This window comes from Podarcis filfolensis (assembly GCF_964270895.1).
Source record: "Podarcis filfolensis genome assembly, chromosome: 17".
In the NCBI taxonomy this organism is placed as follows: Eukaryota; Metazoa; Chordata; class Lepidosauria; order Squamata; family Lacertidae; genus Podarcis; species Podarcis filfolensis.
Genome location: NC_139621.1, coordinates 1,303,620 through 1,329,051, shown reverse-complemented (window position 1 = coordinate 1,329,051; position 25,432 = coordinate 1,303,620). Strand labels below are relative to the sequence as shown.

The 25,432-nt window shown below is 53.1% G+C and overlaps 2 protein-coding genes across 4 annotated transcripts in view; one reads left to right on the top strand and one right to left on the bottom strand.

The window, feature by feature from the left end:
- Window positions 1-211: 211 nt before the first annotated feature.
- ARAF (A-Raf proto-oncogene, serine/threonine kinase) lies at window positions 212-18,333 on the top strand. Of its 2 annotated transcripts, XM_083592186.1 has the most exons (16): window positions 212-257; window positions 4,193-4,428; window positions 6,276-6,382; window positions 8,147-8,249; window positions 8,782-8,936; window positions 9,045-9,149; window positions 9,844-9,994; window positions 11,067-11,094; window positions 11,805-11,959; window positions 12,838-13,040; window positions 13,113-13,289; window positions 13,826-13,872; window positions 14,155-14,273; window positions 14,430-14,561; window positions 14,794-14,928; window positions 15,943-18,333. In XM_083592186.1, the coding sequence occupies exons 2-16, from the start codon at window positions 4,201-4,203 to the stop codon at window positions 16,081-16,083; spliced, it is 1,986 nt and encodes a 661-aa protein (XP_083448312.1). In that variant the 5' UTR covers window positions 212-257; window positions 4,193-4,200; the 3' UTR covers window positions 16,084-18,333. The 2 variants fall into 2 exon arrangements, with proteins under 2 accessions (XP_083448312.1, XP_083448311.1); XM_083592185.1 differs by lacking the exon at window positions 212-257 and having other exon boundaries at window positions 3,847-4,428.
- A 537-nt stretch (window positions 18,334-18,870) lies between these two features.
- Window positions 18,871-25,432, bottom strand: part of SYN1 (synapsin I) — a 105,933-nt gene continuing 99,371 nt past the window's right edge. The window contains exons 11-13 of one of the 2 annotated variants that reach the window (XM_083592183.1): window positions 24,172-24,235; window positions 23,188-23,866; window positions 18,871-21,431 (exon numbers count right to left, since the gene is read on the bottom strand). In XM_083592183.1, coding sequence (XP_083448309.1) covers window positions 21,296-21,431; window positions 23,188-23,866; window positions 24,172-24,235 — 879 coding nt within the window. In that variant the 3' untranslated portion in view covers window positions 18,871-21,295. The remainder of the gene's footprint in view (window positions 21,432-23,187; window positions 23,867-24,171; window positions 24,236-25,432) is intronic. The other variant, XM_083592184.1, reaches the window with a different exon arrangement.

Genomic DNA, 25,432 nt, shown 5'->3' with positions numbered 1-25,432 from the left:
CATCTTGGAGAAGGAAGACTCTGGTCCTAAAACTCCGCTGCCTTCTTTGGGAGAAGAGGAGGCTGCGGAGGGACTGGATGACCCTCGGGGGTCCCTTCCACCCCACACCCTTCCGGCGAAGGAGGAGTTAAGCGCCCTTCCCCGCCCCGCCCCCAGGGAGCTCCCTCCTCTGCTTGCGACGTCAGCGCCCGGGCCCCGCCCACCTCGGAGGCTCGGACAAGATGGCGGCGGCGGCGGCGGCGGCTTCGCGGCGGCAGGTAGGAAGTTCCCTTCCTCGCCCGGGGTTCGGGCGGCGGGGCGGCGGGGCGGGAGCGCTGCGCGGGGCCTGGGTTCCCAGGACAGGCGCACACCCGTGTTCCGGGGAGTCGTGGGAATCCGCGGGAGGCGCGCGCGGGCCCCTTTCCCCTTCGGAGGGCGGCGTCGGGGCAGGTGAATGGGGGGCCCTCGGTGCGGTGGCGCCGCCTCCCCGTGGCCCGGAATGCTGCCCGGCTGGCCGGCTGGCCTGGGGCTTGGCGGGGCTGGAGCCGCCTCTCCTCCAAGGGCAGCCACAAAATGGCCAAGGGAGGAAGGGCTGAGCGGAGATCGGCAGCGGGAACAAGCAGAGACCAGAGATCTCCCTGGGGGCCCTGTGGATCCTGCCCCCTTAGCCTCGGCTCCTACCTTTCCCTGGCTGGGTTTAGGCCCACGTCGACCTCTGCCTCCGCTGGGATGAATGCTGGTGGCCTGGGCCTGGGTCCCTCTCACCGCCAGGCCGCCACCCACTCTGCATGTGGACGCAGCTGCATTTCATGCAGAAAGTGTGCGGGGGGGGGGATGCTTTCCAGATATTGTCAGACTCCAACTCCCATCAGCCCCAACCAGCGTAGCCAGTGGTCAGGACAATTGGCAGCTGTAGTCCTCCTCTCTGGGAGGCAACATATTGGCTGCCCGCGGACTACAGGATCAAGACTGACAGTTGCCTGCAAGAGATATTTTCTTTCTTCACAGTCCTTGCCCTAAAATCAGCTGGCGTTTCCTCTTCAAATTAGAGATCCCAATATAGCAATTGCCCTTGTTCCAAAAGCAGTGGCATTTTTGGTGTTAGACAAGAGACCCCTGTATAAAGAGGCAGTTGCATCTTAGACACACTCAGCAGTTGTGTTGCAGCTTTGGTGTGTGTGTGTGGGGTGTCAGCAATGCAGCAGGTGCATTCATGAGATGCAGCGTTTTGAGCAGTGGCTTCCAAGGTTTCGATAAAACTTCAAAAGCAAGTTATAGAAGTAAGCAGCCTCTTGCCAGTTTCACTTTTAGTCAGGCAGTGACAGTCTTATTCCTGCAAGCTTTTGCAGAATTTCATGATAAATAAATTGAGGTTTGATAATAAATAAATTCATTCAGATAAATTCAAGATCTGCAGGTGTCCTCTAGCCTACTCTGAAAGAAGTTGTATTTCAAGGTCAAGGGATCCCAGAGCCAGCTTCATTTTAGCTGCTACATCCTCACTTCACAAGTCTTGTAATAATCCCAGTTCCCAGCTGCAAACCTGTGTCGTGTGTTTTCTGTTTCAATATTGGGACAGTAGCAGCATGATGCGCCTAATGCCTGTGATTAATTGGCGCCTGAGTGATGGAAGTGCTAATTTATTTCTTTCAAAAGAACACACTCCTTGTGAACAAGCCTCCCACACTAGCCTCTGAGGTCTATCAGAGAACAGTTTGACAGCCAAGTGGGGAGGGTCGGGGACACCCCTTTATTCTGATGAAAGGTAGCCAGCTGTTGCCGGAGCTGTAATGACGGTGTAGCTGCAGAGTGGAGCTTGCAGCCACCAAGACTCCCTGAGGGTGGACCTGAAACAAGCTGATACTGGCAACTCCAGGAAGCCCCAATGTTTGTTCTCTCTCCACCGCCCCCCAAAACTGGAACTGAGCAGATGAAATTATCCAGGGTACAGCTGCTCAAATGTCAAGTTCTCGCTGCTCCAGGGTACTATTCCTGCTCAAACATTATTGCACAAAAAGAAGGAAAAGCTTGTTTGCTGTCACTTGCCTTCAGTTTTTCTCCTCACTTTGCTGGTAGCATTCAGCATCTTCAGGCCCTTCACGGTGAATGGCTGCGTGCATGGGGTTCATGAAAAGCTGCGAATGACTTGGTCAAAGGAAGGGTAAGCTTGCGAGGGGTAGCTAATGCCGCAGAAGACAGAATTGGAGTTCAAAATCACCTTAACAGATGGGAGATTTGGGCGCAAGCTAACAAAATGAGTTTCAGTAGGTACAAATGTCAGGTCCTTCACTTAGGCAGGAAGAACCAGATGCACAAATATAGGATGGGGGAAACCTGGCTTACTAGCAGTACATGTGAAAAGGATCTGGGGGTCCTAGTAGACCACATGCTTAACATGAGTCAACAGGGTGATGCAGCAGCAAAAAAGGCTAATACTATTTTAGGCTGCATCAACAGAAGGCTAGTGTCCAGATCAAGGGAAGTAATAGTACCACTCTATTCTGCCTTCGTCAGACCACACCTGGAATATTGTGTCCAATTCTGGGCAGCACAATTTAAGAAGGTTGTTGACAAGCTGGAACATGTGCAGAGGAGGGCAACCAAGATGATCAAGGATGAAAAAAACCCAAGCCTTATGAGGAATGGTTGAAGGAGCTGGGTATGTTTAGCCTGGAGAAGAGGAGACTGAGAGGAGATATGATAGCCATCTTCAAATATCTTAAGGGCTGTCACATGGAGGATGGAACAGGCTTGTTTTCTCCTGCTCTGGAGCATAGAACTCGAATGGCTTCAAGTTGCAAGAAAGGAGATTCCGACTAAACATCCGGAAGAACTTTTTGGCTGTAAGGGCTGTTTGACAGTGGAATGGTCTCCTTTGGGAGGGTGGGGACTCTCCTTCCTTGGAGGTTTTTAAGCAGTGGTGGGATGCTTTAGCTGAGATTCCTGCATTGCAGGGGTTGGACTAGATGACCCTCAGGAACCCTTCCAACTCTACAATTCTATGGCCCCCACAGGCCTTTGAGCAAAAGAGCATCATGTAATTAAATAATGGTTAGGTGATTTTATGTGACAGAAACTTCTCTTTAGAACAGGAGTGGGGAATTTTGGCCCTTCCAGTTTCCCCTGACACCTACCTTGGGAGGGTGGAGGTGGTGGGCTCATGGGAAAGTTTTGCTTAGCTGGGAGGTTGGGGTGGCTTGGAAGCAAATATGGCTGTTTGGCTTTAGAACCAAGGCAGGGTTAAGGATGCTTAGAAACTCACAGGATTGGCTTGTGCTGCAAGGGGTGAGGGAAGTCTTTTGTGGTGAAGCCAAATGCATAGCAGATGGGGATTGTGAAATTAGATGGTGAAATTTCAGGATAACGGAGGCTGAGCCTTCTCAGATCCCTGCCATTCCCAAAGTTGCAATCTTCCAATGCTTTTTTAGCAAAACAAAATTGGCTGTTGTGGGGTTTGCATGAGTCTACCTCTCTATGGTAAATGGCACTGGCATGCTCAGCAAAATGTACTATGCAGCACAGGAGCAGAAAATGCATTATAGGAACAACATTTATATGTGTGTTTTCAAGCACGAAAACATTTATGTCCAACACATTTCTTTGGTGAAACTTGGTGCTGTGAGAAGATCAGGTATTTGCTTATACTCTGCCACCCTGGGGCTGCTTACACTTCAATTCAGAATACAGTTACTTTCCTCTATACCAAAAGAGAATGTGCTTCTCTTAAGCTGGGAACACAATAAGAAAATGTCCTCTGTTAACATGACTCGTCGGGGTGCAACCAAAGTGTTGTCTTCCTGACTAGCTCAGCACTGTGTGAACACACGCTCCACAACAACAGTCATGCAAGGGATGACCCCCAAAAGCAGTGGGGGGGGGGTTCTTTGACATAAAGGAAGTCTTGTTTCAAAACAAGTTAACATATAAAATGATCACAGTGAGCTTGTTACCTGCTGCCAGCGATATGCTTTTCCAGGAGATTGCGTCAGACAATCATGAGGGGTTAGGAAACTGCTGTTTGTTTGAAAGCTAAATCTGGGAGCCTGTGGGCGCCAGCTTCATGTGCTGCGTAGCAGATTGTGCTCCATATGAAAATTCTGTGGGTGTGCACTTCTGTCTGTTCTTTTATATTTGTTGCTAAAAAGCATGCATACTGTGACAGGGACCTGGAGGTCACCCCTTTCGTTTGCCTCTGGTATCTTCCTCCTTGCAGGCCCCTGGATGAGGCGCAGTCAGAACTCCTCCTGCGGCACACTCACGAATGGCTTCTCCTCCTCCTCCTCTCCAGACCCCGGCCCTTCAGGTGGGGGTGGGAGGGGAGACCTCCTGCCTCTCTCCCACAGCATGACGACGATGCTTGCCTCTCGCAGGAAAAGGCTCGGCGGCAGAGCCATGGCCGAAGCTCGGAGCACCATCAAGGTGGACCTCCCCAATCAACAGCGCACAGTGGTGAGTGAGACTTTCTGGCCATGAGAGGCTGTGTGTGATCATAGCTATTCAGAGAGCGTCTGGCGAGGCAGCGGGTAGGCGAACCTGTGGTCCTGCAGGTGTTGTTGGACCCCCAGCAGGGATGAGGATGAGTCCAGCAAGAGGAGCACAGGTTTCCCAGGCCCCATTCTTGCTTTAGGGCAGCCATCTTCCGTTGCTGGATCACAACCCAAAACTGGGTCAAGCACTGACCTAAAGTGCGCCACAGTTTAGGGCAACAGAATCGCCATTCTTTTCATGTTTGCTTACTTTTTTTAAGAGAAGGAAAGAGATGGAGGTAGAGAGAGAGAGAGAGCAGGAAAAGAGCAGAAAGGGGGAGGAACAGAAAAACAAAGAGAAGGCATGAAAGTGAGGAAGGAAGACATGCATGGTAAAAAAAAAAGATAAATAAAAGTAGGTCCCGTTGTTTGCAGGTTGGGTTTCCAGGTAAATTTTGCTGGTTTGTTGTGATTTTGTTTGTTAATCATCTGCTTTTGCTGTATTTTCATTGCATTCTGGTGTTGGTTTTTAATGTGCTTGAGGAGTTCAGTTTTGAACTATAAAGGCAGAGTATAAATATTCATACTAAATACATAATCTTGGGTTTGGAAGGGTTGAGGACTACTGCCTTGGAACATCTGTATTGAAAAGTGGGATTTTATTTATTTATTTATTTATTCATTTAAAATAGATGTAATTAGGGTTCTTTAATAAATCTCCAAGTTGAGTTTTTTTATTCCCATTTTATAGGTGGGAGAACTGAGGCTGGGACTGACCATGTAGTGAGTTCAGATATCCTGAAGAGTTCCTAACTGGACTATCATATCATAGAAGGGTATACAACGCTAATCTTACTCAAAGCAGACCCACTGAAGTTAATGGACATGGCTGCTACTCTAGGCTCACTAATTTCAGTGGGGTTCCTTGGAGTAGGACTTAGCTGAATATGTGTGCACACTATATTTTTAAAGCACATCCCACCCCCCAAGAGTTATGGGTACTTTAGTTTGCTGAAAGTTGCTAAGAGTTGTAATTCTGTGAGGTGGTAGAGCCCAAAACTTTTTGGGCCTAGGCCTCAGAGGCCGCCATGACTGGATTTTAACCAAAGATGGAACATCTGTCAAAGACTATCAGAAATTCCAACAAGTGTTCTTGCATTCTAAAAACTATTTCTTGTCATCTTTCAAAAGAATATCATTCTGTGTCAGCTGTCAAACAGTACAGAAAATTGAAAACAAATGCTGAGATGATATATAGCAGCGCATCAGATATGGCTCATGTTTGATAATAAAAGTCGCAGAGGAGGATTTAGAGTTGGTTCAGGGGCGGAGGATTTGTTGAAACCAGTTATCACGGATCCTAATTGACCTGTTGCCATGTAGTAAGTCTCAAAGCAAGTAGGCAGGCGCCAAACCAAGGATCAGAGCCAGAAAAATTGTGTTGCTCAGCCAAGACCCCAGGAAGCCTAATGACAGGCCTTCTTTCCAGGAGAGCCCAGTGGCCAGTCCAGGGCCTGAGGGTTCTTGCCCCAGGAAGATGCTCAAAGCTGCATCTTGCAGCTTGCCACATGGGGCCAGTGGCACCCAGAACCAAAGGCTTCTTGCCCCGATACTAACCAGATTGCTCTAAGTCCTGGCAATCTATTCTATTCTATACTGGTCCATATTGGGCCTTCTTCAGACTAATGGGAGGAAGGCAGAGACAGAGTGGAGTTCAAAGCTGCATGTTGAGAACAGTGTCTGTAAGGTCAGTTCAGTACCATCTCCCTGTTCACCCAACTGTCTATATCCTGTCTTGCACACACCAGTTGCTTCCCTCCTTCCTCTCAGGTGACTGTCCGGCCGGGTACAACTGTCTACAGCTCCCTAGACAAGGCCCTGAAGGTCCGTGGGCTCAACCAGGACTGCTGTGTGGTCTACAGGAAAAAGAGCGATGGGTGAGTGGCTCCCGTCAGGGAGAGGAGGTGGCTGCTGAGGTTGGCCGGGGAAGCAAGGGAAGGCAGGCAGGGAGCTGAGGGTCCTCAACCTGACTGGGTATAGGAAAAAGCAAACAAAATGTAGCACACTGTACCCAAGGCCTGCCTTATCCACACGCAGAAATTCGGCATTATGGGTGTCCAGATCTGAAGAGTTTTACATGCATCTAGTCCATCATCCAAAGCAGTCCATCTCTGGAGGCCAGTGTAGATCAAGGTCAGCAGCAGGGAAGGCTGTTGCCTTCACGCCCTTGTGGCAGAATCTCAGAAGCATCACCCTGGCCCTTTTCGAAAACAAGAGGCTGGACTAGATGACCCCGGAGGTCTAGTCTTCCCCAACCTGGCGTGCCCCCCTTCCTGATGCTTTGGACTACAAGTCCCATCAGGCCCAGCTATGATCAACACAGCTATAATGGCTGTGGCTGGTGGGCGTTGTTGTCCAAAGCGTATGGAAGAGCATCCCAGGTTGAGGGAGGCAGCATTAGGAGTTCTGCCGTGTGCATCTCCTGCAAACCTGCCAGGAAGCCCATCCAGCTGGACAGGGGTCTGGACGCAGTTACTTAGCTTTGTTTTGTTTTTTAATGATGTGCTGTACCTTTTGATCTTTTTTTCCAATCAAAATGTTTTACACAGTTGGAGTTTACACATGAACTTGCAAAGGCTTTCCAGGTCTCCGCAGACACACACACTGGTGGGGCTGCAGCCACAGAGGAAGTGGTGGCAGGGCTGGGATAGGCCACGCCCACCCAGTCAGAGCTCGAAGGCCCTTGTGTCCGCCAAAGCTCCCTTGCCCAATTCCCTGTCTCCTCTCTCCATCTGCTCTGAAAAGATGAGCAAGCAACCCTTTCCAGAAAAGGCTTTAGACCAGAAGGGGTTCTGCGAGTTCCTGCACAGGATGCTTGCAGAGCTCAGGTGGGACAGCCTGCTGCCTTAGTGGTAGCATGCCAGACTCATTCCCACCCTTAGCAGTGCTACAGGTTTGTGGGTTGCCTTTTTCACCTGTGAAGGGAGTGGGTGGACTGGCAAAGGAGAGCTCTCAGGTGGGGCAGAAGGTGAGCACCATTTCCTGTGGGTTGGAATCCAATTTGAAATGGACTGTGGCTTTTCAAGCCCAGAGGAATGCCTATTCACGTACCCTTCTGCACCGTCCCCTTCCTCAGCCTGCCCCCAAAAGCTACACCAGTGTCTTCTAGGGTCCATGCAAAGTTTCAATCCCAGCTGATTTGACAGCTTCCCCTTTCCACACAGAATCTGGCTCTAAACATGCTGAAGGTTTTGTTGCCTGAGCTGTTGGAATATTTTTAAATGTTCGTTCCCAGCTCTGCCCACCAGTGGTGGATGCTTCATTGCCCCAAGCCCAGTGCAGAGCAGAGGCGGAGAGATTGCTGTCTTAGTGCAAGGACTCCCTCAGGAACGAGGGAATGGGATGGTCCGAGACCATCACCTTTGTGTCCATCTTCCCCACTATGGAAAATGGTTGATTTCTTGCTTCTTACAGCGTTGCATTATGTTAGGTGTTGCAGTATATTAACCTGGTGTGCGTGTGGTGGTTAGCATTAGCAGTCGACTTGGAACTCACCAGAGTGGGGAAAAATTTCATGGGGTTTGTCCCCCCCCCATGCAGTTGATCAGCTCTACAGCAGCATTGTGGCTGTCTCTAGGGAGGAGCTGCAGTAGGTGGCGGGCTTTGGGTCACAGCTGCATATGCGTTGATTCTCTCTGTAGGCGAAAGACCATCACAGATTGGGAGACGGACCTGGTCAACCTGGAGGGGGCCGAGCTCTCTGTGGAAGTCTTGGAGGACCTGCCGCTTACTATGCACAACTTTGTGAGTCACAGGAGGCCCTCCAGCAGCACGTTTCCTTGCCAGCACACACAAACACAGACACACCCCAAGCCCTGTGGACACCCAGCTGCCCCTTCCCCACTCCAGAGCATCACGCGGCCGCTTCCCCCAGCCTGGTGCCCTCAAAGATTTTCTGGGCTGCAAGGCCCCCCCCCCCAGCCCTCAGCCAGCATGCTCACCGGTGAGGGACGCTGGGAGTTGTAGTCCAAAACACCCCAGTGGGCACCCGAATGGGGAACGTTGTCCTACAGGAATGCACTAGACCCAGAGGCTGCCCTGCCTGTGCATTGGAATCGCACAGCAGAACTGTCCCCCCTGGAGCAAAGGCCACACTTGTTACACCAAAGGGGCGTGTTTTCTGCATGCAGGCGACTTGGGCTCCTTTGCCCAGCCTTGCTGGGTGTCCACGCAGCGTGTTGACAGACACACAGGCATATTGGGAACGCTCCGTCCCCAACTCCCCTTGCGCTTCTCCTCCCCTTCCTCTGACCTGGACCTTCTTTCTTCTGGACAGGTGCGGAAGACCTACTTCAATTTGGTCTTCTGTGATTTCTGCCTTAAGTTCCTCTTCCATGGCTTCCGCTGCCAGACTTGTGGCTACAAGTTCCACGAGCACTGCAGCAGCCGAGTGCCCACGGTCTGCTTGGACCTGGCCACTTCGCATAAGCCGTGAGTATCCCCTTTCCCCACAACCCCCTCCCCCTGGTTGGAGCACCTGCTTCAGTCCCTGTTCCCCTTGTATCCAGTCTCAACAATCCGTTTCTCCTTTTCATGTAGGGTTTACAGCCATGATCCGGGGCAGCACCCTCCATTCTGGCAGGACAGTGTCCCGACTACCCCAGTGCAGCCGAGTCACGAACCAGAGACCCCTCAAGCTGTTGGGTAAGAGCCTTGCTCGCTCCCCAGCTGTGCAAGGGATCGTGATCTAGAAATAGCTGCCAGCAGCAACATGGACCCACGGAGGAGCAGAGTCGGGCACCAGGCTAAATCTGCCACTCACAGTGCATATGATGCAAGACCATCCCTGTTGCATTATTGTGCAGGAGACATTTGAACTGGAAGCATTAAGCTATCACACACCCAGGTTGTTGTGTCCTCCTAGTGCTGTAGTTCATGTTCTGCATGTCAAAGGTTCTAGATTCAATTCCAGGCATCCCCAGGAAGGACTAGAAAAGAGAGCCTTCAGAAAACCTGGGTAGTCTTTGTTGGCTAGATGGACTCTGTGGTCTGACTATATAAGGCAGTTTTCTTTGCTCTTCAAGGAAAGCTTGATTTTTGTTTTAAAAAGCAGGGGAGATAAGTTTCTAGTCCTTAAGTATGGGGGACTAGTCCTTAAGTATAGAAAAGCATACCCACACTCTGAGAAGAGAGCAGCTGTAGCCACCATGTCCAGGGCATAACTATCAAGCAATGACTTGATAAACTCAAGGAAAAGTCACTTCGCCTTCTTTTTAAGTATCAATCTGCTATTAGACCTGATTATCCTCTGTGCGCCTGAACTGCTGGAGGGTTAGTGTGCCCCCCCCCCAGCTTGGATGCCATGTCATCCCTTCCTCCTCCTCCTCTTCTCTTGCAGCCCAAGAAAGCCGCCCCCCTTCAGCCCAGATGCCTTCGGCTTCCTCAGCCTCCACGGGGGTGGGCAGCAGCTCCAACGGCACCGCTCAACCTCCACCCCAAATGTCCACATGGTCAGTACCACCAGCCCCGTGGACAGCGGCATGCTTGAGGTGAGGCACTTTGTTGTGGGGGGAGGAGTTTCTGTCCTGGCTCATTGGTAGAGCACATATTTGACCTTGGGGGGCGGGACCCGTCACACTCCAGGTGTTGGCCTTTTGCTCCACTTTTGCATCTGGGGTGGCTCAGGCATTAAGCGGGAGACTCTAATGTCAGGGTCGTGGGTTTGAGCCCCACGTTGGGCAAAAGATTCCTGCATTGCAGAGGGTTGGACTAGATGCCCCCCCCCCCTTCCAAGTCTACCATTCTGTTGCTTTTGTTTGTTACTATGTGAGGCGTTTTAGTGCTTTTATGTTGTAAACCACCCTGTGACCCTCAGACGAAGGGCAGTATAGGAATTTAATAAATAATAACCAGGACTCTCCCCGCTGGCATTCACAGATGTGGCCCCAGCCGTATGCACAGCAGTGCCCACAAAGCAACAGAGCTACACTTCCCAGGGTTCTCTGAGAAGTGTGGCCCTTAAACTGGATTTAGAGCAGTCTTTAAATACACAGAGGAGAAATGCCATAAGTGATCTGAGGTTTTGTGTGTGAGAGAGAGAGTCTCCCAGGTCAGGAGCAAATGTAACCTAGGGGAAGATTCTGTCCCAGCCTGGAATAATACTGATGGGTTGGTCGTTGATGGTGGGCTAGTTCTTACAGAGGTGCTAAATCTGCATTGGAGTGGGTTGGACTAGATGACCCTCGGGGTCCCTTCCAACTCTACAATTCTATGATTCTGTGTACCATTTCAGACACCAGGTCTGATGGAATGCTTCTCCATGCAAACAAACAAACAAACGAATGAATGAATCCCTGCACAGAGAAAACTAGTGTGCCGGGGGGAAGCCAGGCTAGAACACCTCTCTGAGGTGCTGGTTTTATCTGTGAATGGATGGGGCAGCAGAAGGATTTGTGTGGAAAAGCATTCAGTCATGTGAGCACTCTGAAAAAGTTGAGAGCTGCCCCCAAATCCCCCCGGAGAAAGGGAAGGGGCTGGCAGACCCCTCTCTCTGCCCCAACGCTTTCGTCTCCAGAGATGCCTGCCTGCAGAGCTGTTCATCTTCTGCCTTTTCTCTTCCAGCTCCTAAGCAGGAATCACAACACAGAGGGTGAGTGTCTGCTGGGAATGGGCAAGGTTGGTGGGAGGGGGCAGGGGCAGCCCGGAGGAGGAGGAGAGGGAGCCGGGACAGAGATCTCCCAGGGCAGCGCTGATGGGGGCGCCATGGGGGGAGGTACCAGCTAGGACTAGCACAGGGGTGATGGACCAGTGCTAGAGGATCCTGACTGGGGGACAGGAAAGGCCCCCTCCTGCCGGAGATGCTGCCTGTCAGAGGAGGCAGGCCTGGCCAAGATGACCGACTGGCCTGACTCGGTTCCAGAGAGATTGGGCCCCCACTGCCATGCTAAGTTCCCGCCCCACAGATCCATGGGCGGGGGAACCGGGGCTCCCTCAGATGTTGCTGGACTCCCACCATCCCTGACTGCCGGGTGTTCTGGCTGCAGCTGATGGGAATTGTAGTCCTGCCACATAGGGAAGGTGAGGCACCCTGCTGGGAAAGGCGAAGCCCGTGGCCGCCGCCACGTCCAGCGGCAGCAGATTCTATATAAGTTGCCTGTGCACCCCGTGAAGAGGCCTCTTCCTTTTGTCAGTCCGTTTCCTTGGTGACCCTCCAATCTGCCCTCCCTCTCTCCACACACCGCATTTTGTTTTACCTACCTGCATTTGGAAGCCCCCAAGCACTTTGTAAGGAAATGGTCTCCTGTCCGCCTGCTTGTGAGGGAGCAGCCTGCAGTAAGCCCACCCTCCTTCTCGCCACAGGCCCAGGTGCGCTTGAGCCGCCTCCTTGCACTCCGCCGGCTCCCCCCGTTTCCAGCATGGCTGCTGTTTCGTCTGGCCGACGCTCCCCCCACCCCAAGTCCCCTGGCGAGTCCCCCAGGGAGCGCAAGGCCCCTGTCGAAGACAAGAAGAAACCTGTGAGTGGGGGGGGGTGGCACTTTGACGTGGGGCTAACAGATGTGCCGTGGGCACTTCAAAGGGCTACCAAATGTTCTTATTGTGGGGCAAGATCTTCGTTGCCATGGCGGAAGGTGACCCCAGATCAGTGGCTCTCCGAGGGTCTGGTGCGCCCCCCTGGTGTGGCAGGAGAGGGGGCCGAGGGTGGAGGGAAGATTCAAGGACACTCAAAGAAGCATTTAAACATTTCAGTGTAGTATATAGTATCAAAATATATTTTGGGGGCCTTACAGCCAGAAACAGCACCCCCGCCTCTCTTCAAGAGCATTGGCTCGTCTTCCGCACTTCTCCATAACGTATTGTTGTGAACAGGGATTTTCAACTCTGACAAATATGAGAGATGAGAACAGAGAAGGGCTTCCTTGGGTTGATGAGGAGATGAGGGTTAGTTTGTTTTAAATTAGACCTACTATAAATGAGACTCCCTGGCAAAAGCAAGCTCACAGCTCTCACTGAATTTGTGTATATACTTAAGAAGAGGCATATTTATAACTATATTTTTGGAAGGATTCATGTTCTTCTGTAACTGCACTGCTTTATACTTCCTGGATGCCCCGAGTAGTTCTATTCTGTGTTATAAATGAAGCAGTGCAAGGAGTTGCTTCTTTTTGTTTCCCCGTGTATTTCTAACCAATAAAAAAAAAATCAGTGTGGGGTGAGCAAATGTTTATTCTGAAAGTGTGCCCGAGGGAAAACAGTTTGGGAACCACTGCTGTCAGGAAACGTGTGGGGGCAGAGAGGTTTTGGTGTGTCAGGGGGCTCAGGGGGGCAGGGCCTCCTTGTGGAAGGGCTTGACCCTCTTTCTCCCTGTCCCTGGCCTGCCTTTGGCTCCCTGCAGAAATCCCTGGGCTACCGGGACTCCAGCTATTACTGGGAAGTCTGCCATACCGAGGTGACAATGCTGAAGCGCATAGGCGCTGGGTCATTTGGCACTGTCTTCCGGGGCCGCTGGTACGGGGATGTGGCGGTCAAGATCCTGAAGGTCACCAACCCCACCAGCGAGCAGGTGCAGGCCTTCAAGAACGAGATGCAGGTGCTCAGGTAAGCAGGGACCTGTGGGGAGGGGAAGGTGATGCTGGCCAGGAGGCCTCTGACGCCGGCCTCTCCTTGCAGGAAGACGCGCCACGTGAACATCCTGCTCTTCATGGGCTTCATGACCCGCCCCAGCTTTGCCATCATCACCCAGTGGTGCGAAGGCAGCAGCCTGTACCAGCACCTGCATGTGCAAGAAACCCCCCTGGAGATGGTGCAGCGCATTGACGTGGCCCGGCAGACGGCCCAGGGCATGGCGTGAGTGTGGAGGCCGGGGCTCTCGAGGGAAGCTCCCGAGTCAGAGGCAGGGTGGCTTCTGGAGTACAGCAGAGAGGGCTGCTGCCTTCATGCCCTGGATGGTATCTGGGCTAGAGGCACCCTTGCCCTGATGCGGGATTTGAGCTGCAAGAGGGGTCTACAGCCAGGGAACTTTTACCAGCCCCTCTGGCAACCTCTGGGGCAATGCCAGCAGTGGGTGGAGCCAGAGGCAAAAGCTGGCAGAGCAAGGGGTGCCGGCTTTACCTTTGTACCAGAGGCAGATTTCTCTGCTCGCTCACTCGGTGCTCTGCATCCTCCCCCGGGCAAGTGAGAGGTATTAGGAATTCTGAACTAGGGCAGCCAGATACGGGAAACGAAAAATATACATTGTTTGGGAACAGCCCTCGATGGCTCCAGTTCTCCCTCCCTCTGAGCATGCTGGCACGTGAGAGGCAGGTGTGGTGCCCTTGCGAATGAGCTTGCAAGCCAAGGATGCTGATGAACTATCTCACTCCATCTCTCTCTCGTTCTCCCAGTTACCTGCATGCTAAGAACATAATCCACCGGGACCTCAAATCCAACAGTATCCTTCCCTTCCACCTCGCCTTTTGTGGCAGGGAGTTTGGCTGCCCCACGGGGCTCCCTGACGGGTGTTGCAGTGGACAGGGGAGCGGGGGTTGTGCTGGTTTGACCTGCACAGCTGGAGGGTGTTTCCAAATGGCAGGTGCCCCGCTAGTAAAAGGGAGGTTTTCAGCATGGAGCTTGGGGGTAGGATAGTTCAGCCCTCCCTGCTCTGGGGCAAATGGAGTGGCAGGTCCCGCCAGGCAGAATCCCACGCGACGCTCCTTCACCCGATTGCCCTCAGACATCTTCCTGCATGAAGGCTTGACCGTGAAGATCGGTGACTTTGGCCTTGCCACCGTGAAGACGCGCTGGAGCAGCTCACAGCAGGTGGAGCAGCCCAGTGGCTCCATACTTTGGATGGTGAGCTTTTGCCGAGGGCGGGGGCTGCTTCTGGCTGGAATTGGGGCAGGGGGAAGTTGTGAAGCCAGAGGAGAAAAGGGGTTGGGGCGAAGCAGCAGTATCCCCCCACCCCGTCCCAGCAGACTTTAATGCCTGCCCTCTCTGGGCCTCCCACAGGCCCCTGAGGTGATCCGAATGCAAGACCCCAACCCCTACAGCTTCCAGTCAGATGTCTACTCCTATGGAGTTGTTCTCTACGAGCTGCTCTCCGGGACCCTCCCCTACAGCCACATCAACAACCGGGACCAGGTAAGGACAGAAGACGTGTTTGGGGGGCTGGCCAAGAAACCCTCCCAAATCTCTCCCCGGGTTTGTCTCACTACTTATTCAGGATGGCCAATCAAACGCGCCCAAAGGGAAGAGGTTTATCCAGAGCTGGTGGTGGTTCTGACTGGGCTTAAAGAGGTGGGGGAAAGGGGGGCCTTGTATCCCAAGAGGGTCCCTTCTTTTTGTAATGGGTGGTTTATTTCCCTCCTTCCAGATTATATTCATGGTTGGCCGGGGGTACCTGTCCCCTGACCTAAGCAAGGTGCCCAGCAATTGCCCCAAGGCCATGCGCAGGCTGATGGGCGACTGCCTTAAATTCAAGCGTGAAGAGAGACCCCTCTTTCCTCAGGTGAGTCTGAGGCAGATACAGGCATGGACGTGCGCGCTGACTGACAGATCGTCACATTTGTATCCCACCTTCTGAGAACCTCAAGGAACTTTACTTAAAAGTATTAAACCCGAGGAACTAATTCTTCAGCCAACGTCACCATGTTTTATGGCTCCCATAGAATTGCTGCGTGCGCTCAGCACATCTGTTTAACAACGATGTACACATAGTGGTTTTAAAGAGAGAGTCCTAAGGTTCAAACTGCTTTAGAACCACAAGTCAGGAAATATAGGTACTGGTAAGGATCCTCCAGGAAAATGGCAAGGAACTTTGCATGTACTCAGATGCACCCTTACCTGCTCCTGACACACATACCTCTTCCTTCCTTCCTTCCTTCCTTCCTTCCTTCCTTCCTTCCTTCCTTCCTTCCTTCCTTCCATTAGGTTTTAGTTTGGACAGCCTCCGTTTGTTTGCATTTAATAATAATCCTGCAAAACGCAGGCATGTTTCCTATACAAATTGGGCAAATTAAGATCTGCGTGTACTACTTTTGTTTGCAAATGTCATTCTGCTTTGGCTAGTTATGAAAAGTGGGAAGGAGCTACGCATTGAAGCACAAGCACACACAGCAAATCCTGAGGTGGCCATGTTGGTGTCATCTGAGGTTGCCTACAACTTTAAAGCAGGGCTGGTAGGTCTCTGGCTGTGCAGCTGCTGAACTACAACCCCATCATCCCTGACCACTGGCCGGGTTCACTGGGGCTGATGGGAGCCAGTCCCAAAACATTCAGAGGGATGCAGCTCACACCCCATTGCTTTTGAAGACCACCATTGCAGCAATAAGGGCCAGAGACGTGCTTGCAACAAAACAAAATGCCAAAGTCGAGTACCTGCATGGGCCCGGAGACACTCTGCAGTTCCCCACACTGCTGATTTAGGCCTAAACCTCCACAGTCCAGAACCTGGGCTTGCTAAGGTAGTGTCTGGTGGGGAGGGGCACAGTTCTGGTCTGATCTCCATTTCCCATTCTTCCAGATTTTGGCCTCCATTGAGTCGCTCCAACGTTCTTTGCCCAAGATCGAGCGCAGTGCCTCTGAGCCCACCCTCCATCGGGTGGGTCACAACGAAGAGCTGACTCCCTTCGCTTTCCCCGCTGCCTTGCGGCTCCACAGCTAACGTGGCGAGACTGGAACTGCTACCAAAGGTCACGTCCCCCTCAAGGCCAGTGTGCAGCTCGCGGCCCTCCCTGGGGGGACAGAGGAGCCGTCAGTGCCCAGAGGGCAGCTGCATCCCTGGCATCCGGGTGCATCGCCCAGGTCTGTGTGCAGAGAGACGCTGGGGCTGGGGGTGTCCACCTGGATTTCACTCTCACTCCAAAGCCTGCAGTCCTACTAGGGGGTCGCCAAAGCAGGAAACACATTGAAACCTCCCTGCTCTGCAATGACTTTGGCTTCATTGTCCCCAGGTGTATTCTTTTATGGGGCTTATCCTGTTTCCAGGATGTTGTAGGTGTCATTTGTTTGTTTGCTTGGGAACTTCAGTAGGAGAGGAAAAGCATGGGAGGGGTGAAAGAAGGACGGTGGTCTGTGGAAAAGGAGCTGGAGCTGGTGTAATAAAAAGGCGAAGCCCTATCTGGATGATGTCCTCCTCCCTCTGGCCAGGCCTGCCAAACCACAACCTGCCTTTCTGAGCTGCATCACAGGAGGCTTGCTGTTCTGCTGGCTTGTGGAGAGTCAAGGTTCCTTTACACAAAAGGGGGCATGTATCTAGATCTCAAGGACTCCTGGAACTCAGAGGAAGGTGGGATGGCAGCCCTTCTGACAGTTCAGGTGGACACACTCTTCCTCACATCATCCCTATGGTTTCCAGTTGTCTCACCTGTGTGCACACCCCCAGATACATGCAGCAAAGGACATGGGGGTGCGATGGTTGTTCTGCATGGCAATCTACCCATAAAGCTGCACATCAGCCCCATAAATGCAGGGGTGACGTGGACACTGCCTTGTGCTTCCCAGGCATGCGCAGGGCTAGAGCTCTGGTACGCTGCAGCTTTGGCAGCCAGGAGTGCCATATCTTCAGAGGAGCCCCTGAGAACGATCTCTCTCTGCCTTTGACTTGCAAACGAATTGCCTGGGTACTGAAAGTCATCAGAGGAAACTATGTAGGGAGTGGGGGCAGATTTTGGGATAGCTCAGCTGGTACAGCATGAGACTGAATCTCAAGGTTGAAGGTTTGAGTCCCGCCTTCTAACTCTATGGTTCTAAAGTGTGTGTGGGGTGGGTACCTTGGTCCTCCCAGGTGCTCTTGGGCTCCCAATCAGTCCCAGCCAGCATGGCCCACAGTCACAAATTTCAGAGGACCACCGGTCCCCCCCCCCCAGTGCCAAAGGGTGCCCAAGTGCTTTTGTAAAGCGACCCCCAAGCAGTGGGGGAATTGAATGCCATAGCTGTGCCCATGGTGGTTTGCCTCTGTGTGCCCACATTCGACATGAAGCATTTTCCTCCCAGGCTTCCTGACTTTCCTCGGCATGTGGCTGTGAGGTCAGCTTAAAGTCTGGGGTGCCAGGAAACAGCGTAGGTGGATACTGATGCCCCAAAGGAACTGAGGGACCCCTCAAGCAGGGAAGGGGGTTGATGCGGCCTAGTGCTGTATGGAGGGCGGGGGTTGCTTTTCGGCAAATGGTTGCAGGTTCCCCAAGCCGCAACCTCAGCGCTTTGGGGAAGGGGCCACGACTCAGGGGCAGAGCATATCCAGGTCACAGGCTCAACCCCAGCATTTCCAAGTAGGGCTGCCTGAAACCCTGGAGAGCTGCTGCCGGTCAGTGGGGGAAATCCGGAGATAGCTGGACCAGTGGTCTGACTGGGAGGCTCCCCTTGATCCACTTTGGAGCATCTCTTTCCCCTCTGGGCCAGCAAACCAGTTGCAGAGGAGAAGTCAGATGGGTAGATAGCCAGCGGACCAGATTCACTCTTAAGTTTTTAATCCAGGCCATTGCTGCAAATCACCAGCATTGCCCAGAACTTCTAAGAAGCACCTCTCCATGGGGTAGAAAGTCAGCATCTGGGCTGTTGGGGTTAGGAGACTTACAAATACCTGACTTTGAAGGTTACGAATGATAAATGGCACAGTAAGCCCTGTGTTTTATTGTGGGCCTCTTCCTGGAGCCAGGGACTAAAATCAACAGGAAAAGGCATCCTATTTATCGCGTGAGTGAAACTCTACTTTTGCTTTATAACCCCCAGCTACCTGAGCTCTAGAATATGTTCATATCTCAAATTGTGAACATCTCTCCCTGCCCCCGATCTTCTTTTTAATAGATAGATAGACTTTAACTTAATGTGTTTAATGAATGCTTATGATTCAGATTTAAAAGATTGTAAGTGAAGGTTTTAACATGTTTGTATTAAACTCAAGATTTCATTTTAAGCCTGGTTATGTTTTTTCAGAGACAGAATGATTTTTTAAAACACCCACATCCAATCTGTTAATTTTTCAAAAAAAAAAACACATTTTTAAACTATCAGAACAGATACACAGGCTCCATTCACCCATAACAAAACGTAGCTTTAGATTGAGTAGCGAGTGTGGCTTGTTGGGGAGAAACAGGCTGCAGCCCCCGTTTTGGAGGCAACAGGAGTTCAAGGCAACCTGCTTATCCTGCGCTCACCAGGAAAGGAGCAGAGCGGCAGCCATTGGCCAGGGGGCAGCAGCACACGGCTTGCTCCCAGTAAACCAGGGCAAGCCAAAAGCTCTGGCTCATGGCATGTGAACACAACTGTGGACAGGCATCCCTGCAGGTAGGTAGGTGGGATGGTGTGGTGGTTTCGACCAGAGGGTGCCATTTGCAGTCACTGAAAACACCTTGGGCCATCCCTGGAAACAGGGCAGAATCTCTTATTCCAGAGGTACTTTTCGCCCCTTTGTCCCACACCTCCAATAATACACAAATTTCTTCTTATCATTTCTCCAGTTTAATATCTTGGTACATATATAACTCTCTTTCTCTGCATAATATATATATATATATATTTATATTTATATATATCTTTCTATTGGTTTCTTTCCAGCCACAAAATGTGTGCATTTTTTCAGCAGGTTTGAGGATGTTTGTTTTTTTATATTTATATAATATATTTATTTTTGTCTTTTACACCACTGATCCATTGAAACTTTGATCCACACAGAGACAGAATCACAGCAATAGGAAAGGCCTCTATCCCCATGGGAAGAGTGTGGGAAAGGGGATGCACTTTCCAGACAAGAATAAATAACAAAGATATAACAAGTTAGCACTTTAAATTGCCCTCCCCAGATTCCTTGAGTGGGGAAGAAGGAGCATCTGCCTGGGGAGAAGAGGTTGAGGGAGAGAAAAGGGGTGCATTACGCAGGGGCTGCCTGGACACCCCTTTAGTCTTCTCCCTCCCCAACCCTGGCAATAGGTTGCAAACACAGCTCAAAGCGTCATGTCACAACACGTCTACGACACGCGACTTTGCAGCTACCAGACCATCACGCGTTGAGTGGCATTCCCTCTCCCCGCCCCAGTGTTTTGTTGTGTTTTTTTCAAAGGGGGGCAGGGGGCAGGCGACACAACTTTAGAGGAAAAGGGAATCACAAAAATATAGTGGGGAGTTTCTCTCTTGAGTTTATGTACAAATAGGGAGTGGGAGGAATCAAGCTCTGGGTTTTGAACATTGAATAAAAAACGCCCCCTCAAATGTCCAATGGGTGCTTGTCTTTCAGCCACTGACCCAAGATGGCGAAAGCATCCCTTGGCTACAGCGGCAGTAGTATGGCTGTTCTCTGAGAAGGTCGGATCCATGAGTGGGGATGAGGGACTACGGCCAGGCGGGGAGTGGGGTTAACAAATCTGGGTTTGAGTTAGAAGTGAGGAGAAACCTACTAAACATCTGGACTCCCATGGGAAGTGGCGGCTCTCCTTCCTTGTCAGGGACCATCTAGCTGAGATTCCTGCATTGCAGGGACTTGGACTAGAGGACCCTTGGCGCCTGCCCAGCTCTACCATGCTGTGATTTGACGCTCTCTCCCCATCGGTGGCTGGCTGGCCCTCCGATCCACAGGGGCAGTGGATCAGAGCATAGGCCAGCATCCAGCTCCGACCAGAAGGGAGAGCACGGCTGGTCCTGCCCACTGCCTGGAAGCTCCCTGGCAACAAGTGGACCTCAAACCACAACAGTCATGGGAACACTGCAATTAGGGGTAGAGAGGGGTAGGTAGGTAAACCGGGTTTAAGGCTTGCCAAGTATACTGTTCCCAAGGGAAGGAAGGTGGGGGGAGGCTGCCAATCGCTAAGGGGTCTGTGTGAAAGGGGGGGGGACCTGTAGCCGAGGTGGTGGTGGTTGGCAGCTGGGGAAGCTACCAAGAGGGACACTGGGTGGGTTGGAGGGGAGCGCATTGGCGCTAGGTTGGCTTATTCACAAACAGCAACACAAACACCTTTGTGGCCACAAACACAGACATGGCCCAGGAGGGGTCCCCTCCCTCGTGCTATGTACAGAGATCCCCGGAGACCCCTCTCCTCTCCCATGGACCCCGCTCTGGGGACGCCCCCGCCCCCCACCAGCATCGGGGTCAGGAGAAGAGAGCCGGGCAGAGTTTGCATATTCATGTTAGAAGAGACGTGGACTTGAGAAATCTCCAGCCTTGGTTTCAAGGAGGACTCCAGGGAATGCAGGCAGGGAGATGCGCACTGCCAGGGTGTGTGCTGGGAAGCATTAATTGTGGGGGTGGGCTCCTCTTCATGGGGAGGAGGCAGCAAAGCATACAGAGAATTGGTTTGGTGAAACAGGGAGCTGGGACAAATTGGGTTTGGGTGGGGGATTCATTGGCAATTTTTTTTTATCGGAGGCTCCCTCTGCAGGAAAGTGGAGCTCTTGAAATTGATTTAGGGTGGGGTGGGAAAATATTTCAGAATCCAGCTTTGCAGACGATAGACTTGTGAGATGTATAGAATTATTTTCAACAATGACTCCACGGTCAGAAGCATCACTGGACACACAAAGCCCTGCCATTCATTTGGCCCCGATCCATTCTGGCAGGTATGGTGACCTTTCAGGCTGGCTTTCCAGCCAGAGACGTACCCAGGGGTCTGCCAGTTTGGCTCCTGCCATGGGCGCTACTTCGGAGCGGCCAGGAGCTCCCCCCTCACCTGCGCCAGGGAGCCAGGCGCCCCTCTCTTGCCAAGGGCTCCCTCGCTGGCTCCCCCATGCCCCCCCATTCTCCCTGGCCCAAGACGGACAAATGGCAGGGGCTTGTGCGTCCCTTGCGGCTCCTGCGGGGGAGGGTGGGGGGCTGCAGGAGCGAGGAAGGGGAGAGGGGGGCAGGGGGCGCGGGGGGTCCGGGGTCCCAGCGTGGAGGGGGGAGTCTCTCAGTCGGAGAAGAGGCTGGCGAAGCTCTGTCGGAGGCTGCGGATGCTCTCGGCTCGCACTTCGTCCTGACTAAGGCTCCCCCGCGGCACCGGCGCCTCTGCAAGGGGGAAGGTATTGGTCAGAGACTGGGATTTGCTACGGGGCAGCGGGGGAGGGGTGGGGGGCAGGAAAGAGGGGAGGGGGAAAGGGGGAGGAGAGGCGGAGAGATGAGAAACACACTATTAATATCAGGCCAGGCAAGAGAAACTTGCGTCTTCAAGAAATGCAGGGTGGGGGGTGAGGGGCAGGGAGAGAGACAGAGGGCGGGGGGGTTGCGTTTGGGAAGCATCCCCCCTCCTCCCTGGGAGAGTGAAGGAAACAAGCACCGCGCGCTGAAGGAGGCACGTGGGGGGGGGAATGCAGTTCTCTGCGCCCCCCGCCCCTCCCGCCCCCCCCGAAACTACAAGGGCCAAGGACGGCATGTCCAGCAGGGGGAAGCAGAGAGCAGGGAATGGCCTCGGGCTCCGCGAAACGAAGCAGTCCTTTGAGGGAGGTGAATTCTCAGGCGCATCCCTCTAATTCGGATGCAAGGCTTCTCCAGGTCAAGGTGTGTGTGTTTTTTGCAGCTTTTCCAATTTGAAGTAGAACCTGTTGCCTTCAGAAACGTGAGAGGAAGCCCCAGGCCTGCTGGCTTTGTTAAGGGATGCACTAGATGTGCAAGGAAACATTTTTGGCAGGAAGTCAGGCTGGAGGGGGCGGAGAGGTGGGGTGTCCCCTGAAACCCCAAGTGCTCAGCTCTCTGGGTTTGTCTGCTGCCCTGGTCCCAGCAGCCTCTTCCCCCTCTTTTATCTTTTGTGATCCCTGGGGTCCCGTAACAGTCTGATTATGTGATGACACCACGGGCATACCCCCCAGGATTTATTGGGGCAGGGGCAGAACTGAGTTATCTGTGACACAATTGGTCAGTTAAGTATTTTTATTTATTTGCTTGATTTAGGGGGGACAGCTGCCCCTCCCCCCCAGCTAGGCCCATGGATGGCACCACACAGCCAATCAAATTTAGCTATTGTCATTACAAAGCCAGGGCAGTACTTCCCTCACTCTGAACAGGCAAACACTTTCACCTTAGTTCGGGTGGAGGGCGCAGCTCAAGTGTTCATGAAAAGCACCCACCTACCCTGGTTTTAACTTAACCTAATGCAAACACCACAGCTTAAAACTCCATCAGGCCTGAGCTATGCACTTGGCTTTCTAAAGTTGATTTTCAGAAGCAAAATCTGAAATTCAACATGGACAATGTTAATTCTGAAATGTCACATTTTGAACAAATCATTATTTGAAAGCAGTGTTGCTCTTTAGCAGGGTGATTACATGAACAGGGGAACCTAGTAACTCAGTTCTGTTTCAGGGGTGTGATGGCTTTCCATCTGGAGCTTCCTTGCTCTCACTGATAGCAAAGGAAAGCTTGGAGAAATGCTGGACCCAGGAGCCCTGGAGGCTTGTGAGAGGGTAGCTGGGAAGGGCTTCCTGTGGGCAAGTGAGCTTTCATTCCCAGCTCCCCCACCCCGCCACTCCATTCTCTCTCATCTTTGTGCAATTCCCTCCCTCCACCCAGGAATTTCAGATTCATTGGTAAGAGGGCAAAAGCAGAAACTATTCTGCAGCTATATGCAAATGCACTTACTTTGTATAGCTCATTCTGCACAGCATTAGGGTGGCATCAAGGTGCACACAGCTCTGTTGAGACCCCATAGCACCTGAGAAGCTGGCCCCCACTGTCCCCCCCCAGCATCCTGCCAAGTCACCACACCCAGCTGCCCCCCAGCTAAGCCGGCAACACAGGCAAGGAGCCATGACTGCTTCCAGCTGCCCTCCCCACCCTCCCCAAGGAGCCCCAGAGTCCACCGCTTACTTCAGCTGGGGCTGGGGGGGAGGCAGGTCCTGGCTGGGTTTCTGGGCCACTTGTGGTTTGCCTTGGCTTGGTGGAGGGCGGCCACCTTGTTGGCCGGGGCCCCCGGGGCCCTGCCCCTGAGTGCTAGGCCTTGGCTGCTGGGTTGTGGGAGGTGCTGGGCGCTGCTGCTGTGCTCCTGCCCCCGGAGGGCGCTGCTGAGGTGGGCCCCCCTGGCTGCCCTGCCGTGGATGTTGCCGTGGTTGACCTCCAGCCGCTGGGGGGCGCTGTTGTGGCGGCGGCGGCTGCTGCTGCTGTGGCCCTGGGGGCCCCCCGGAGGCTGCCTTGGGTGGGCCTGCTCCCCCAGGCCGCTGCTGCTGCTGCTGCTGCTGAGGGGACCCTTGTTGCCACGGCTGCTGCCCGCCTCCGCTGGGGCTCGGACCCCTCTGGGGCTGGGGGGACTGTGGTGCGGACGGCGGGCCCTGCTGGCGAGGCTGCTGGGCCCCCGGGCCGGGCTGGCGTTGCCCCGCCGGGCGCTGCTGTGCCTGCGGCGGAGGCTGGTGGGTGGTGGGGCTGGGCAGGCGCTGGCCCATTGGGGGGCCCCCTGGCTGAGGGGAGAGGCCCGAGAGCTGCTGGCCTTGCGGGGGAGGGCGCTGCTGAGAAGGAGGGCGCTGGGAGCCCGGAGGCGGGTGCTGCGGGCCTCCTGGCAGGAGAGAGAAGGAGAGAGAAGAAACCTGTCACAACTGAAATAGGTCCTCAGAAATCCCAACCCAGTGATTATGCACACACAGAAGGCTTCTGGGAAGGAGAGCCCACAACTTCCCAAGTGAAGCAGACTCCCTGGGGGGGGGGGGTTCTTGCAGGGGGTTGGATGAGACGACCCCCGGGGTCCCTCCAGCTCTACGATTCTAGGATTCTAAGCCTCTCCCCCCAGCTCCAGACTTATGAGCCCTTCTGCACCCTCGTGTGAGCCCCAGTTCCCTGGCCTTCTTGATGTTGGGTCCTTACCCTGTGGCGGGGGTCTCTGCTGGGCTGGAGGGCCTTGTCGCTGCCCAGCTGGAGCTGGCTGAGCCTGAGGACAGAACCAAAGTGAAAGATTAATGGCAGGGAATGGTCAGAACCACACTCCCATCTTCTTATCTCAGAGGCTGGACATTTCCATACCTTCTGGCTCAGCTGGTGCCATTCTCCATGTGTATTTCGCCAATCATCACCTGCCCAACAGAGGCAAGCTTCTCAAGCAGGGCTGGAGGAGCCTGATGGCCTCCCAACATTGTGAAGATGACAGCTCCCACCACTGCCACTGTGGTCTTAGTCTTGTTCCTGGCTGTGAATCCTTCCCTAGCATGTCCATGGGGCTGCTCACGCCCAGCACCGTCTGGGGATGCCCACCTGACCAAGCACATCAAGAAAAGAGACATGGGCAGGTGGGTCCCATGGGACTTCTGCTCCATTGGATCTCCTGGGTAGGCCCCCATCAGCAAGTGGAGCAGAACACAGAACATCCCATAATCAGGGAAGGAGCCAAGGGAGACACCTTTCCCCTCTCTCTTGTTTATGTAAAATATGAAGAAGCTGCTCTTCTATGGAGTCAGAACAGCCTCTCCCCAGAATGGTGCCACAGCACTGCCCTTTGCCTGCCCAACATTGTTGGGACTACACCTCCCAGTGCCCTTGAACCCTGGCCACGCTGGCTGATGCTGGGCAACACCTGGAGAGCACCAAGTTGGGAAAGACTGAGGTGGAGCAACCATCTACTTGCTGGTCACAAAGTGTGGAGGAGAGTCAGAGAGGAAGACGTGGTTTTCTCCACTTCTCCTAAGAGCAGAGCTTAAGGCACTCCACTGAGCCTGAGGGGCCACATGGCTCAGCCAGGGAAGGATTTACAGCAGGAATGGAGCAACCAGGACCACAACTGCCTCGTCCCCAACCATTGGGCATGAAGACAGGGGCCGAGAAGAGCTAGAGTTCATCAGCATCTGGTGCTCTCCACGCCAGCGCCCCCATCCTGCAGCCAAGCAGTGCTTCTCAGCTACTTGAGTCCCCCTCACTCAATAGGGTGACAAAGGTTGTGTACACACCTAACCTTTGAAAAGCACAGGACTTTTGTTTCTTCACATGGCACTTTTGAACACAGCAGTTTGCAGTTGTGCACTCCTGTGTGCGATAATGTTATCTAAAGCAACAGTGACTTCCATGTTGTCTGCACACAAAGGTGGGCATATTTCCAACTAGTGTGCAACAGTGCGCTCTATTCCCCTCCTCTTGT